At 54.1% G+C, this 14,082-nt stretch overlaps 1 protein-coding gene across 1 annotated transcript in view; it reads right to left on the minus strand.

Annotated features, from left to right (window-relative positions):
- Nucleotides 1-4,261: 4,261 nt before the first annotated feature.
- Nucleotides 4,262-14,082, minus strand: part of PRMT8 (protein arginine methyltransferase 8) — a 70,106-nt gene continuing 60,285 nt past the window's right edge. Inside the window, exons 8-10 of the mRNA XM_069586516.1 lie at nt 11,957-12,107; nt 5,552-5,673; nt 4,262-5,100 (exon numbers count right to left, since the gene is read on the minus strand). Of these exons, the coding sequence (XP_069442617.1) occupies nt 5,017-5,100; nt 5,552-5,673; nt 11,957-12,107 (357 nt within the window). The 3' untranslated portion in view covers nt 4,262-5,016. The remainder of the gene's footprint in view (nt 5,101-5,551; nt 5,674-11,956; nt 12,108-14,082) is intronic.

Genomic DNA, 14,082 nt, shown 5'->3' on the forward strand with positions numbered 1-14,082 from the left:
AATAGAATCTTATATTATTAACCCAAACCAAATATGACTTTTCCTGGGGGAAGCAGTGTGTGTTGAATTCCAAGGGGAAGTGGACGTTGCGGGTTTCCACCACTCTTCTCCATGCAGACAAAGCCCTAGGCCAGGTGGGTCTCCAGGAGGTTCTTGGAAGTACAGGTAGAGAGCTAGAAGTGGGGGCCTGCAAAGAGCATCCGAGGCAGGGCTGTGACACCTCAGTGGCAGAGTAGCATTTAGCTCTAATGGAAGGCCATGCATGTCTTGATGCCAGGTGGTCACTGCCTACCGGGGAGCTGGGAGATGAACATCAAGATCGCAGCGAGACACATGTGAAGGCTTTAACGAGCTAATGAGCACAGTCACCATGCAGGCCACTCCCGCCCAGGGCTTCTGGCAAGAGTCTCCAAATGCTGCCCTGCTCCCTGGGCCTAAGCCCGTAGCCCTGGGATCTGGCCAGCTGCTGACCATGGATGGTGGTGCCTACTGCTCCCCGGGGACCTTCAGAGGCCCACAGGCCTCAGGCGCTGGCACCCAGCCATGCTTCTCAGTGTCAGGGCTGGAATGCAGGCAGAAATGTTATTACTATAGCAACCATAACTGGAATGTCCATTGTACTTTCAGTTTCCAGATGTGTTTTCTGGTTCTTTTCAGTTGATTTCCTTGGAGTCTCAGGGAGGTGCAGTGCCTGGCCCAGACTCACACAGTTAGCAAGCAGCAGCGCCAGGATTTGACAGGTGGTTTGGCTCCCAACCTCTGTCGTGTGGCAAAGTTGTCCGAGGATGGACGCTTGCCTTTAGACCAGGGGTCCGCAGGGGTCCTTGACCCAGCGCCCTAGGGGCCTCTTCTGCCCCGTGGATTCTGGCTGCCCTTGAGGCCAAGATGTTGGCTGCAGCCTACAGGTTGGTAAAGATCCTTTTCACTTCCATGGTGAGACATGATCTCTCGATAGAATACAAGAGGGGCCCAGGCCTCCTTCTCTTAACGTGACAGCCTGGGCCCCCATGGGGGTTTGCAGAAGCAGGTAGATTCAGCATGATCTCTTTCTGGACCAGCTCGGGAGGCAGCCCACCTCACTTCAACCCAGACACAGCTCGCATCACCTGCCGAGGGGCCAAGACTGTGGGGGTCGCGGAGAGGGGCTGTGCTTAGGGAGAGTGGCTGAGGGACCCTGACTCTTTTCAGAAAGGAGCAGGCCCTGCCCACCTAGAGACTGACAAGCAGGCAGTGTGGACCGGAAGCCCCGAGGGCAGGGACGGGGCTGTGGACTCTGCTCTGTTGCCAGCGTCTGGCTGAGCCTGGAGCCCGTGCCTTTTCCAATACATGTTTCTTTCGGCTAAATTTCAGATCACTGAACAAGTTGTGTCTGGGTCTCACCTGAATGCAGGCTGATTGCTTCCAATGGGACGGGGGCACAGCAGCCTGGGTGGCCCTGGACAGGGGACCGGCATGTCCACTGTGGTCAGACTGCTCACCCTCAGGAAGCCAGGCTTATCTCAGTGGTCTCAGGACCACAGGCGACGTCTGGGCCCAACACACCCAAGGGTCTAAGGTGAGGTAGGAGGCTTCACAGGTGGGGCTGCACTCAGAAACCAAAGCATGCGGGCAGGTGCCATTCAAGATGCCAGGTGGGGAGCAGGGATTCAGAAAAAAACAGTCTTTAGGAAGGAAATTCAAGAAACCAGGCTGGGGACCCTCCATGTCGTAGAGAAGGTGGAGAGAACAAGATAGAGCCCCAACCCTGTGTGGGACCTGAGACTTAAAGATAGGAGATAGGGCTTCCCTGGTGGTGCAGTGGTTAAGAATCTGCCTGCCAATGCAAGGGACACAGGTTCCATCCTTGGTCCAGGAAGATCCCACATGCTGAGGGGCAATTAAGCCCATGAGCCACTACTACTGAGCCTGTGTGACTGCAGCAAGAGGAACCACTGCAATGAGAAGCCCGTGCACCTGACTAGAGTAGTCCTGGCTCCCCAGCTAGAGGAAGCCCGTGAGGGGCCATGAAGACCCAGCGCAGTCAACAGGAAATAAATGATATATATTTTTTAAAAAGATAGGAGATAAAGCAGAACAGAAACCCAAGGATCTGAATTGGTCAGAAGGCCAGGGACAGACTCCTGACCGGGGGACCGCCCAGAGGCACTGCGATGGGCTGGAGCCAGCTATCGGTTGGTTGGGTGCTAAGTGTGGTGCCCAGAGGAGAGAAAGGCTGCAGAGACAGGATGAAGGGGAAATGGGCATCTCCTGAGGGGCACAGATAGAAGGGATAGGAGCCTGGAGCCCTTGAGTCGCGCTGAGAGTCAAGCCGATTTGCAGTCACCGTGTGGACTCCACCTGCAACCCCACTCTGTCCAGGGGAAATATGGGCAGAAAGAGAAAAGTCTCCGCCCTTGGAGCTTGTGGTCCAGCGGGGAACCTGGACCTCAGTGGACCTCAGAGCAAGCAGCGAGGGGCCCATGTACAAGCAAGCCCAAACCAGACCAGAAAAGGGGCATCGCAGCTGCAGGCCTGGGGAGAAGTGGGGTGGGGATGGAATGGGGAAGTTCCCCAGAGAGGGAGGAGAGAGACACGGAGAAAGTCACTACTGGGTTTTGTAGTCTCAAAAGAATGGAAGGAAAAAGGAAGGTAGGAATGAAGGAAGGGAAGGCGGGAGAGAGAAAGGAAGGAAGGAAAACAAGGAAGAAGGAAAGAGAGAGGGAGGCAGAGTTGGGGAACACAGGTTTGACAAGTGAAGCAGTCTCCACACAATCCCCAAAGTCAAGCTGAGACTTCATCCCCTACAGAATGTACTCAGAACGGACACTGCTTGTTTCCCACTGAGTCAGGGGAGATGGCAGTCCCACTGCAGCGCTCCCACGGGCAGGAGGGAGGGGGCTGCTGTGGACGTGCTCCTCCATGTCCCCCAGGCTTCCCTCTTGGAGCCCCAGGAGCTGAGGCAGCAGGCGCTGAAGACCCAGGGCCCAGGGAGGCCTCTGGGGTGCCCACTTCTCGGCTGGTACCTGGAGAGGCCGGAAAGACTGCCGGTTCTTTGCTCAGTGTGGGCCTCCTTTCCAGGACCCCAGGGATGTCAGGGATGCCTGCAGCCCCCAGAGGCCTGGAGCTCCTGGAAGTGCATCCTCCTTGCTGGCTCTCGGCGGCCATGGAGCATTTGACCCCATGGACCATGGATGGAATTCTCCAAAGCTGGATGGACAGGATTGCCTACTCCCATACTCCCACTACAGTGGGTTCCTCTCGAGTGCCCTCTGGGGGACCCCACCCCTGGTCCCTCCTCGACCCCCTTCCTTCTAACACTCTTACTATTGCCCTCGAGTTAAGTTTCTCTATTTTTCTTGTCCAAAACAGATGATGGAAACATCCCATGACTTGCATGCATGGTATCTGCCTCTAGTTATAATGAGAGGCCTCCCCAGCTGGAAGGGCAGAGGATTGAGCACAGGGTGGGTGTGGGGGGGCCGGGGGGTGCAGAGGGCACCTGAGCAGATCTGGAGATGGGGTGGCTCCTCCATGACCCCTCTCTTCCCCCCTCCCCTGCCCTGGAGCCCAGAGGCTCAGCTACCAAAGTGGAGGGGTGAGGGGGGCTTTGTGCTCTGTGCCCCAGGGCTTTGGGGAAGCCAACATGTACGCAGAAGCCCTAGTGGTAAAGAACCTGCCTGTCAATGCAGGAGACATAAGAGACCGGGTTCGGTCCCTGGGTCGGGAAGATCCCGGAAATAGGAAATGGCAACTCACTCCAGTATTCTTGCCTGGAGAATCCCATGGACAGAGGAGCCTGGCAGGCTACAGTCCATGGAGTCACAAAGAGTCAGACATGACTGAAAGACTTAGCACACACACAGTGAAAGGGCAGGCCCACTGCCTCTGGAATCAGTGGTCATTTCCCCCGGCACAGCCATCCAGAAACCCCAGCCCAGAATCAAGAGCTCAGCCAGCACCTCCTGACTCCTCTGGACCCTCCCAACCTATCTTGCCCCTGACCTCGGTCCCTCTCCAGGCTACATCTGGCCTCCCATTCGAGAGCACCCGATGTTAGCCCATGTCCACTGACCCCCACTCCAGAACTCTCCTCGCATCCCCGAGGGTCACAGGGGAGATGCCTTCAGACAGGTCCTAGCTTCACGGCTCCCTCCCCAAGCAGCCGCCTTCCTTTTGAGAGCAGCACCATCGGATCTTCTGTCCCACTGTGGCCTCTGACCTCCTCCCACACCACCTCCCCCCCACGCCCCCAAGAGCCGGAGGAATGCAGCCGCCCCATCCCTTCACTCTCATGTGCATTTATTGAGCGCCCACGGAGTGCGTGGTCCTATGCCCAGGGTTCGGAGCCACAGTCTAGTCAAAAGGAGACCGGAGCTAATACAGAGAACGTTTCATAGCTGGGAAGGGCTGGGGACGGGAAAGAACTAATCACAAAACAAATTTCTATTGGAAAGCAACAGAATCTCCTCTGAGAGTAATATATGTTCTACGCACGCACACACACACACACGCACACACACTCCTGTGATGAACACGGACGTCACCCGCTTGACTGTATCTGCACACACATACAGGTGCGCGGGGTTAAGTAACTAACCGGGATGCTGTCCGCGCACGCGCACCGCCGCACGCACGTAGAGTCTGGCTTATGCTATCAAAGACACTAGTCTCCAGGTTCTAGAGAAGCAATCTGACCTAGATGCCTGCAGCATGCAAAACTTGAGGATCCGAGAGTCACGGTTAAGGAGGACGATGGGGACACGTGTGGACTCCTCCACTGGGGCCCGGCTGCCGCGCTGGCCGTGGCTCAAGGTCGGGAAAACAGAGCCTCTGAGAAGGGCCCCCGGAGCAGAGCCGAGGGGCTGGGGGCCCTTGGTCCAGGGGCAGGGCCCTCGGGAGGCCGGCGGAGTTCACCAGTCTCGAGGGCACTCCAGGATGGATCGTGTCGTCCTGCAAACAGGGTCCCTGGTGGCCGAGCTGCAGATGGAGGCGAGTTTCCGGGCTGGCTCGCTCGCTCTCTGCAGCCTCCCACGTGTGCTAACGCATTTTGTAGTAATTAGATACAGATGTTTCGCACAGCTGTCCCTTAAAATCCAAGTCTACTGTGAAATCGAGGTCTCGCTGCAAAGGAGGAGGAGTCAGGGCGTCAGCACCAAGGAGCCCTGGGACCACGCCCCTCCCCGCGGGCGGAAGGCCGCGCGCATCTGAGCTGCTAACGGTTTCCAGCTCAGGACACCCCACAGACAGCCCTTACGAGCCTTTTCCGGAGCCTCATTATCATCTTGGGAAAGTCGTTGGTTTCTAACCTAAATCCTTCCTGTGAGAATATAGAGATGTCCCCTCCAGTTTCAACTCGGGAGGAGTGGAGCGGTTGCTTCTCAGAGGAAGAGGCCCCAGACGCCCCCACCCCACCCCCAACCTGGCCAGCTGGAGGAATGCGAACTTGTCTTCCAGGCCACCAGACACGGTGGTTTCCTGGCTCAGCTCATCCCAAACGAGATGAAACCCATGGCCACAGTCTGCCACCTCCCCCTCCAAACCCCCAACTCCCCCCATCTCCCCTAGCACTCACCACGTTTTTGGCATTTGGCTTCATGGATATAGTCCCGTAGATCTCCTCCCCTCTCCGGACAGTGAGGTAATCTTCCAGGTAGAAGACTGTCTGCTTCCAGTGGGTGTAGGGGGCATCAGGGGCTGAGGGAGAGAAGGGAGAGTCAGGAGATGCCTCCAGGGACTTTCCTGGTGGTCCACTGGCTAAGACCTCTGCCCTCCCAGTGCAGGGGAAAGTGAAAGTCGCTCAGCTGGGTCCAACTCTTGACGACCCCATGGACTATACAGTCCATGGAATTCTCCAGGCTAGAATACTGGAGTCGGTAGCCTATCCTTTCTCCAGCAGATCTTCCCGACCCAGAAATCAAAACGGGGTTTCCTGTATTGCAGGTGGACTCTTTACTAGCTGGGCTCCCAGGAAAGCCCCCAGTGCAGGGGGCCAGGGTTCAATTCCTAGTCAGGGAACTAGATCCTCCATGCGGCAACTAAAGATCCCACGTGCTGAACTAAGACCTGGTACAGTCAAATAAATAAGTATTTTTTAAAAAGTGAGAGAGAGATGTCTCCAGAAGGGCTGGGACCCCACCCGGAAGCTGCTGGGTTTCTTCTGGGACATGCTGAACACCCTGCCCAGCCCTCTCACTGGGTCAAGGCGCCCAAGTTGCGGCAGGCCTCCCCACTCAGTCCAGGGGTTCAACTTGTCATCGACTTCCCACACCCTCCAGACTGAGGATCTTAGTGGAGAACCAGAGGAGAAACAAACTGACATTACAAGGTCATACCAAGGGTGATATTAACACAAATGAATCTCAGAATGCTGCTGTTTCATTGGTTCAACAGAGTGAAGACTTGCAGGCAAGTGTAGGGGAGAGATACGGAGGGCAGTCCACCCATTCTCCTGTTTAATGACACCAATCACGCCAACTCCACGGCTAACCCAGTTTCCCCAATTTCACGGATATCCCAGCCCTACAAACAGTTTCCTCTGCCTGCCTCTCTGCCCTAGATCAGTGGTTCCTAACCTTTTTGGCATCAGGGACCGGTTTTGTAAAGGTAATTTGTCCACAAACCGGGGGTGGGGGGTGGCTTCAGGGATGACTCCAGTGTACCGCATTCATTAGACACTTTATTTCTATTATTATTACATCGGCTCACCTCAGATCATCAGGCATTACATCCCGGAGGCTGGGCACCCCCACCATAACCCATCCTGCTACCCTTGGCTCAGGCCTGCCGTGAGGTTTTGGCTGAGCCTTCCTACCTAGATAGAGTAAAAATTCAGAATGATTCTCCTTCTATGGACCCAACGCTGGTCCACAGCTCACACCTCATGCATGAGCCAAAGTCACACTGACTCTCGCACCTCCCATGAAATCCCATCCATCCTCTGGGCTCATGACAAACTCTACGACTAGATGAGGGGTCCTGTCCCAGCAGCTGCTGTCCCTCAGACACTCTTCCCTCCTTAACCACCAGCCTCTCCCTACCTCATCCTCCAAGGTCAATTCTCAGTAGAGCCTCACCTGACCACCCAGCTGGATTAAGGGCGTCCTGAGCCTGTGTGGTTACTGTAGCGGTCACACCACTGCATAACCATCTCTGTCTCTTTTTACTTTCTGTAGTCTCCACAAGACTGCAGCCTCCATCAGGACAGGGGTCTGATGGACTATTACTATTACACCCTTGGAGCCCATCACCACCCTTGCTAGGTCTGTGAGCACCGAATACACGGCTGAAAGTAAAAAGCCAGAGGGGGTCTGGTGTGAGGCTTCAAGGTACCCAGGTATGTTCAGCAACATTGAGACTTTGGAACCAAAGGATTGTAGAAGAATACATCTTACAGCCAGTTCCTCTTGCCCTGCAGGCTCTTACCTTCCTCCACCAGGAGGCGTGACTCATGAACACTGATTCACTCTCTTTGCTTACAACCAGAGCTGAAGGTGAGCAGCCTTGGGGAGGACTTTCAAATACTTCAAAGGCTGTTGCATGAAGAGTCTGTGGCCTTATGGGTGGCTTCTGATGGCCTGGATACCATCAGAAGGCAGAGTTTTAATTCGCAGGAAGAACTGGGGCTGCCCCTCAGTCGTACTGGCCACTGGTGGTCCAGCCTGAAGGAATTCACACACAGCCTGCCTGGAGATTTATTGCACCCCCAGTGGGACCAAGATCATTCAACCCTCAGGATCTATTTTAATGGTGGTGAAGAGTCTGTCTGTGTCCTTCGTAATAGACTAGCTTGATCAAATGTCAGTGCTTTGAATACAGATTTGAGTAGCCTTCAATGTGTGTGTTTGGGAAATCGATGCAAAGTCAAGGTCATGGGGAGGGGAGGCAGCCTGAGCATTTGGAAGGGCTTGAAGGAGGATCATGAACATGGAGTTTGTGCTGCTCAGATTGTGAATCTCCAAACATGTCCAGCCTTCCTGGCCTCCAAGGCATACTGCAGTCCATGGGCAAAGTCCAACTGTTCCCAGTAACTTCTCTGTCAAGGGCACCTAAACGAATTGTCAAAAGATAGTTTCCGGGGTGTGCAGAGAATGGCAGTGAGTGACCGATAGCACCCTCGCCCCCACCGCCACCCACATCAGCCCAGACAGGTGCCTCTCCTGTTCTTAAAGACCTTCAGGCAAGGAGATTCCAGCAGCTTCCTTCTGTCTCCTAATCAGATGCCCTGGAAGATTCCCAGAGACTTCACTGACTCAGATCTGCCAGCCAGTGAGCCCAGACCACCCGCCTCTGATGCTGGCCCCCGAAACGTGCCAGCCTTGAGTTGGAGGAAAGGGATTTTTTTTTTCCCCTCAACATCAACATCAAAAAGTTAACAACTTCCCCAAACATCTCATTTCTGTGATGGGTCCACAGACTCATTGTCTAAAGCAGTTTTTTCAATCTGGAGTCTCCATCAGGGTCTCCAGGAGAAGCTGATTGCAATATAGATGTTTTGACTCTGGTCCTAGGCATTTGAAATCAGTAATTCTAGGGTGTGAGAAGGGAGCAGATCTGCTGAGACATAAAAATCTTGTGTAGATACACAACCAAGGCCGCAAAGGCTGTGCAGACCCAGTCCTTCACACGCTATACATCTTTCGGGTGGCTATCAGTGGAAAGGACATTTAATGAGGCAACAAGAGGCCCGGTGTCCAGCCTCCTCCTCCACTGTGACTCTGGAACTCATGTTCTACATCTGCAGAAGGTTTATCTCCTGAGGGACTGTGAGGATTAGATGATGGGAAGGTGGGGAGGACACACCGAGCGTGACCATCTCCTGTTGCGCCCATGTCCATGTTCCCAGCGTAATTATCAAGAGCTCTCCTCTTTACTCTCAAACTGTCCTCAGTTGAAAGATGAATTGCACGGTCACCTTATATTTATATAACATATCAGGCCCAGATCAGGGTATTCTTAAGCCATTGCATTAGGTGGTTATTGACTCTTTGTGGAAAGCAGTATGTCATGTCATTTATCCATCAACTACGGCTCTGGTTGGTAAAGCAGGGCTGCCACACTGTCTTGGCCTGGAATGTTCTAGGATTAATTCCCCAGAGAGTTGCTGTGCACAAAGGTGAGCCCTCAGCATCACTGTGGACCACGACTTCTGGAGATGTGGTCAGTGAACGGGCCTTTCCCTCCCTCCCAGCCCCAGCTACAACTGTCAAGGTCATATGAGTGGCTTTTAAATTCCCATTATGATGATACTGTCATTCGCTCCCTCATGCATGCATGCGCTCATTCATTCAGCAGACATCCACTCAGGATGCCCATCACACACTTGACATGGTCCTGAAAGTGGGGAACAGCAGCCAGCACAGCCTTGCCCCGTGAGATCCGACAGCCTACGTGAGAAGACACTCGGGTAGCTGGCCATAACATCCAGTGGGAGTTGTGACTGGCTGTGACAGAGGCTGGGAGTGGGGCACACAGGGGCCGGTGGGTACGAACAGAGGGCCCTCTCACAGGAAGATTTTTCCTGGTGCTTTTGGAGACAGAGTGGAATCCTGCCTTCTGGTCTCTTCCCAGTGATTAAGGGGATGGTAGTTCTTTCTGGAATTTAATACTTCTTCAGCTGTAAATTTGTAATTCTATTCCCTAGGGTTTTCAGAAGCTTTTCAGAGAATTCAAGACTATGCATGAAGAAGCTTCTGTGACCTGAGAAGCTGACTCAGTGTCACAGGGTAGCCAAGCTGGGAAAGGGGCTGCCAGGCCACTGAAGTCGATCTGTGCCATTTCACTCATAATGAGCCCAAGGCCCAGAAAGGGACCCACTCAGATTTATCTCCACTGCCCACCACCCTCCCTTGCTGATTCCTGGAAAAACTAGTACTTAACCCCAGGCCTGCTTCTACTCAGCACCGCCCGTCCACCCACACAGTCTCCCCAAAGGGCCCAGTTCACATTTCCTACCCCACCCACAGAGGATATGTCCAAGGGGCGGGGCCGCTGGGCGCTCCGGCTGGTTGGCACAGCCCAGAGCCCTGCGTGGCTGTGCCCATTTGCAACAGCTTCTGCCCAGAGCTTCGGGGGGAAGACACGGGCAGAGCCATCAGCAGGGATGATTTCCAAGCTGCACAACGTGAGGTGCTTTCCAGCGTGTCTCCTGGAGCAGCTCCAGCCCCTGGGGGCCCATGGGGAGGAACCACTTAGAACAACCTGCATTTCAACTCAAATTCAAAGCTAGCTGAGACCAAACAATACCTTATTTAGGCCTATGCATACACGTGAAACAACTTTTTAAAAATAGCAGGGGATAATTAACCCAAAATTCAGGATAATGTTCATCTGGAGGCGATGTGGGGAATGGGATAAGGGGACCATCCAGGTATATGCAAAGATGTTGGTAGCACTGACATCCTTGAGTTAGGTAGTAAGCTGCAGGGATTTATTTTGTGACTCTGAATTAATTTAATCTCCTGTGTTATCAGTCATGTCTGACTCTGTGACCTCGTGGACTGTAGCCCACCAGGTTCCTCTGTCCATGAAATTTTCCAGGCAAGAATACTGGAGCAGGTTACTTCCTACTCCAGGGGCTCTTCTCAACCCAGGGAGCGAATCCATGTCTCCTGCTTGGCAGGCAGATTCTTTACCATTGAGCCACCTGGGAAGCCCCCTGAATTAATTGACTTAGATTTATTCATTATAAACCTTATTGTATTATGCTTGTTAATAATGTATTTCAGTTTAATATTTATATTCTAATTAACAATAGTTATCTCTTGATATTAACTAATACATTTACATTCTACTACTAATAAACTTATTTCTAGTCACTATTTCATTCAAATTAATAATACTTTATTTACAATCTAGTTACTGAGCTAGGTGGCAAGTTCATGAGTGTTTGTTGTATTAATTAAAATATAAGCAAAAAGTGAACGGCGCGTGGCAGTATATCATGAGCCACGAGTTAGGATTAATCTATTTCTGTGCATCTGGGGTCCTTAAACACAAAGAAGAAATACTCTTTCCTTGGTGGTCAGAGTGCAGAGGGTCTGAGTAAACCCGACCGCCAAACCCATGCCAGCTGGTAAAGATGGTAAGAAACATCTGTTACACGCTGGACCAAAGCCCTATGCTGACATCCACCAGAAACAGACCATCTCAGGGAGAGAAAGACCCCAGCTGGGAGCTAGCTACAAGGCTGGAGTCCAGGCGTTAGAGATATAGAACTCTTTCCAGAGAACCCTTGCCTCCTGACTTTCTCATTTCCGGCAGCAGAGTGGGTGGGCCCTGCGGGAGGCACACCCCAGGGATGGAAGAGGGAGAAACAGCCATATGGCTCCACCCTGGGCCTCCAGTCACAGCCGTGAGCCTCCAGCGGGCTCCTCCTCAGCCCCACTGTCCCACCCCTCACCACTGAAAGGCTGAGTCTCACCCATCTTTCAAGGTCCAGGTGAAATAGCCCACTCTCTGCAGGCTGAAGGAAGGGGAGCAGCTGATAATGACCAGGACCAGGGTCCTCTGGTTTTCACCAGGGCTGGTCTGGCTGATGGAGACCAGAGGACCCTGGTCTTGGTGGTCAGGAGACATCACCTCTGGAAGAAGCCCTCCTGTGAGGAATTAAGGTAAGTCTCTTGCCTGCTCTTTGCCACAAGAAAGCCTCACACCCCTCCGTACCCTCTCCCGCACACAGGAGGTGCTCAGGAAACACTAAATGAATATGCATGCATTCAGAAAGGCAGCCCCAACACCTGCCCCTGCCCACCCGATGCTGGCTCTCAGCGCCGGCCACGGCTGCTACAGTTTTTTACCTTCTCCTCTAGCAGCCAAAACTGTGGCATTCCTCCAGGACTGGAGAGGCTTGCGAGGTGCCAAGTGAGGATCCCTGGCTGATGCCCCCCGGCCCTTGCCCCACGTCCAGGCCGGGGAGGTCACATCCTACAGAGCCTGGGCACCAGGCCGGGTGGGTCTGGAAGGCCAGCAGGAGGCTCACCTGTGGAAAACCCCATTTTCTTGTGGCACTTGGTAAACTCGATATTGAAATAGGTGACCAGGGCGTGGACGTAGTCGTTGCGCTGTACCTGCAGGCAGAAGGCAGACGTGAAGGACAGCTCCTCCGTCTTCACCGTGTAAATGTCCACCTCCTGCAGTCCAGAGGAGAGAGAGTGCGGGTCAGCACCTCTGCCGGGTCTGGGTCCCGCCTGAGGCTTCATCCTCCAGGGAGACTACAGACCGCAGACTCCCGAGTGTCACATTTCTTGGGACCACGTCCCAGGCGCACCTGCCACCCCCCACAAGCTCCCCCACCCTTTCTAGGGTGGAGTCTGCTCAGTGCGTGCGTGTGTGCATGCTCGGTCGCTCGGTCCTCTCCGACTCTTTGCAATCGCATGGACTGTCGCCAGCCAGGCTCCTCTGTCTATGGGATTCTCCAGGCAAGAATACTGGAGTGAGCTGCCATTCCCTTCTCCAGGGCAATCCTCCCAACCCAAGGATCCGACTCATGTCTCGTGTCTTCTGCACTGCCAGGAGGGTTCTTAACCGCTAGGGCCACCTGGGAAGCCTCTTACCGGGGGGCAAATTCCAAGGGGTGGGGTAGGGAGGTGGGGCGCCCCAGACCCACTGCATTAAAGCAGCCACCTGCTCCATCAAGCCCTCCCGGATTCCAGCAGAGCTGACTGCTCACTTCCCTTCGACAGGAGGCACTGAGAACCGAGCCCACACCATCACAGGCTGAGCCAAGGGAAGTCTGCTGACCATTTATCACCAGCCGGACACTTAAATACATAAAAAGGGGAAATAAGAGGCAAGAATTTTCCAGTTCTAGCTGGGAATGGAGAACACAAGGAACTGACAGCTCTAACAGTTTCAGCCGGGAAGTGACTGGAAATCAATCTTGGGCGGCAGCGGGAGTCATGAATGACGGTTTGCAGTGTGGTGTTCTCTCTGTGCAGAGGATGCTGACTGGCGTGGGCCAGCTCCAGTGAGACGGGGCAAAGCTCCCCAGGCACCCAGACCACTTTCAGCGAGGTCTAACTGCCGGGTTGCACAGTAGGGACCTCTGTCCTGAAAGCTCTGTGTGAACCAGACAGACACCTGTGTGCCTGGAAATGGTTCCCAAGAGTGTGCCTGAGACCCGGATGATGGAAGACGCTGGGAAAGTAGGAGAGAGGGGTCTCAGGGGATGGGGGAGGAAAGACAAAGAGGCTTTTATCTCTACAGGTTTGTAGGATGAAGAAAGGAGTCCCAGGACCTTCAAAACCAAGTCTTGCCTACACAGGGTGGACAGAGGCAGGAGCGAGGCCAAGTCAGTGGCCAACCCAGAGCCTTATTATGGTGCAGGGTGGCAGCTACAATACCCGACGACCTGTTGGTTGGGAAGGAGGAGTGACTGCAGGTGTCGGGGACTGTGGGAGCCCCTGATGTCGGTGACATCACTTCAGATAAGCCACGCTATGCTTCTAGAGCCCAAGGATGGGGAACAAGGACTAAAGGTCCTTGTGAGGCCAGGTCAGGCATCCAGAATCCAGCGGAGTCAGAAAGCTGGTCCCCTGTTACCCTGGGAATGCATGAGCCTTAAGAGCATCCCCAGGAAGTTAGTGGCCCTGGACACCTGACCACCCCCAGGCAGGATTCGCTCACTGCCTACCAGGCGGCTCGTCCTCCCCGACGACTCCAGTCAGTAGGTCCTACTTCAAAACCAGCCTCTGTAACTTCCACCCGCAGAACAAGCCAATGCCCACTCCTGCTCACGTGGATCCCCCAACTTTCTCTGCTCCAGTGGAAACGGCCTCTCCTAAGTCATGATTTCATCTCCTTCTCCCTCCTCGCTGGGGCTTCCCAGGTGGAGCTGGTGGTAAAGAACCCGCCTGCCAATGCAGGAGATGTAAGAGACATGGGTGCGACCCCTGGGTCGGGAAGATCTCCTGGAGGAGGAAGTGGCAACCCGCTCCAGTATCCTTGCCTGGGAAAGTCCCTGGACAGAGGAGCCTGGTGGGCTACAGTCCACAGGGCTGGAAAGAGTTGGACACAACCAGGGACCCGTTTCTAGCAGCTATGTGCTGTGTGTGCGCTCATTTGCCTCCTGACCCAGGGATCGAGCGGGCATCTCCTACACTGGCA

Source organism: Ovis canadensis, chromosome 3 (genome assembly GCF_042477335.2).
Source record: "Ovis canadensis isolate MfBH-ARS-UI-01 breed Bighorn chromosome 3, ARS-UI_OviCan_v2, whole genome shotgun sequence".
Lineage (NCBI taxonomy): Eukaryota > Metazoa > Chordata > Mammalia > Artiodactyla > Bovidae > Ovis > Ovis canadensis.